This window comes from Mitosporidium daphniae (genome assembly GCF_000760515.2).
Source record: "Mitosporidium daphniae strain UGP3 chromosome Unknown contig-357, whole genome shotgun sequence".
Classification (NCBI taxonomy): Eukaryota; Fungi; Microsporidia; genus Mitosporidium; species Mitosporidium daphniae.
Window position 1 is genome coordinate 1 of NW_013546448.1, and position 1126 is coordinate 1126.

The 1126-nt window shown below is 37.9% G+C and overlaps 1 protein-coding gene across 1 annotated transcript; it reads left to right on the plus strand.

The window, feature by feature from the left end:
* On the plus strand, positions 1 to 294 carry DI09_357p10 (uncharacterized protein; the record flags this gene model as incomplete). The annotated part of the gene is made up of 1 exon (XM_013382427.1): positions 1 to 294. A coding segment is annotated over one exon (294 nt), but the record flags the coding sequence as incomplete, so codon positions are not given.
* Positions 295 to 1126: the final 832 nt, after the last annotated feature.

Consider the following 1126-nt stretch of genomic DNA (forward strand, 5'->3'; position numbering starts at 1 on the left):
ATCTACAGCAGTTCTGGCTTAGTTGTTTCTTCTCCAAATGCCACATCATCTATTTTCCGCAACACAAAAGCAATGCGTATCGAATGGGCTCCATTCCATATAGATAGCGAATTTGTTGAGATCACTTTGGTCAATAGTAATACAGATGACAAGGTTTTGATAGCCTTTTACAACACTGGATCTTGCGATATTGACATTTCCGACTWGAATCTTCCAGTCGGAACTTACTATGTTATTGTAAATTCGGAGTTTGGTGCTGGCGCATCATCTCCATTCATCATTCGCGATGCTTAGCACATCCAAATTTAGGTTTTACTATGCTTTATGTTGTAATAAACGCAATTATCAAGATCGAAACTTGGCTTTAACGCAGCATAGGGTTCAAACTGCAAATCGGGCATATAGACGAATCAAAGTCCATGCGGAATTAAATTAGATTGAATTTGGAGGTCAGAGACAAATCCGTATTTGGAAGCAAAGAGGGAAGAAGGCTTTCAAAAACGGAATGTTGGCACAAGTTCAGAAGATGATCCAAAGGCTTATATTCCATAGCTCAAGATTTTAATTCACTCATGTTTTTGCTTGAAAAGCTAGCATAAAATAGCAATATTTTTGTTGCTTTTATTCTGTTTATGCCCAATAACATAATCCTAATGGAAGGCGCAGGCCTTTTCGGCCCTCATTTGATGGATCGGCTAATAAAAATAACCCAAAATGCTTGATTATTGATAATGTCTTTGCTGGAGCCCTAGAAAAGCTAGATCAATCGAATAACCATCGACGGCTTTTGGTTTATGAGCTTGATATTTCCAGCCCAGGCCACCAAATGACATATACATGACATATACATCTTGTTTGCCTTTAAGATCAATACTGGAAACGTCAGGTCCACACCATAAAGAAGGGTTTTATGGGCACACTATTAATGTTGGAATTTGGGAACAAAAGAAAAGTAAAAATTTCAAGGCTAGAATAAGATGGTCGCTTTAAGCCCTGAATTAATCCGGGTGGTCTAAGGCACCTTGTCTTTTTGCAAGCAACCCGAATTTCAAAAAAACTTTTAAATCATCAAAACTGGAAACGCCACAATTTTCAACACAAAAATGAAGGGAAAATCACGGAAAAG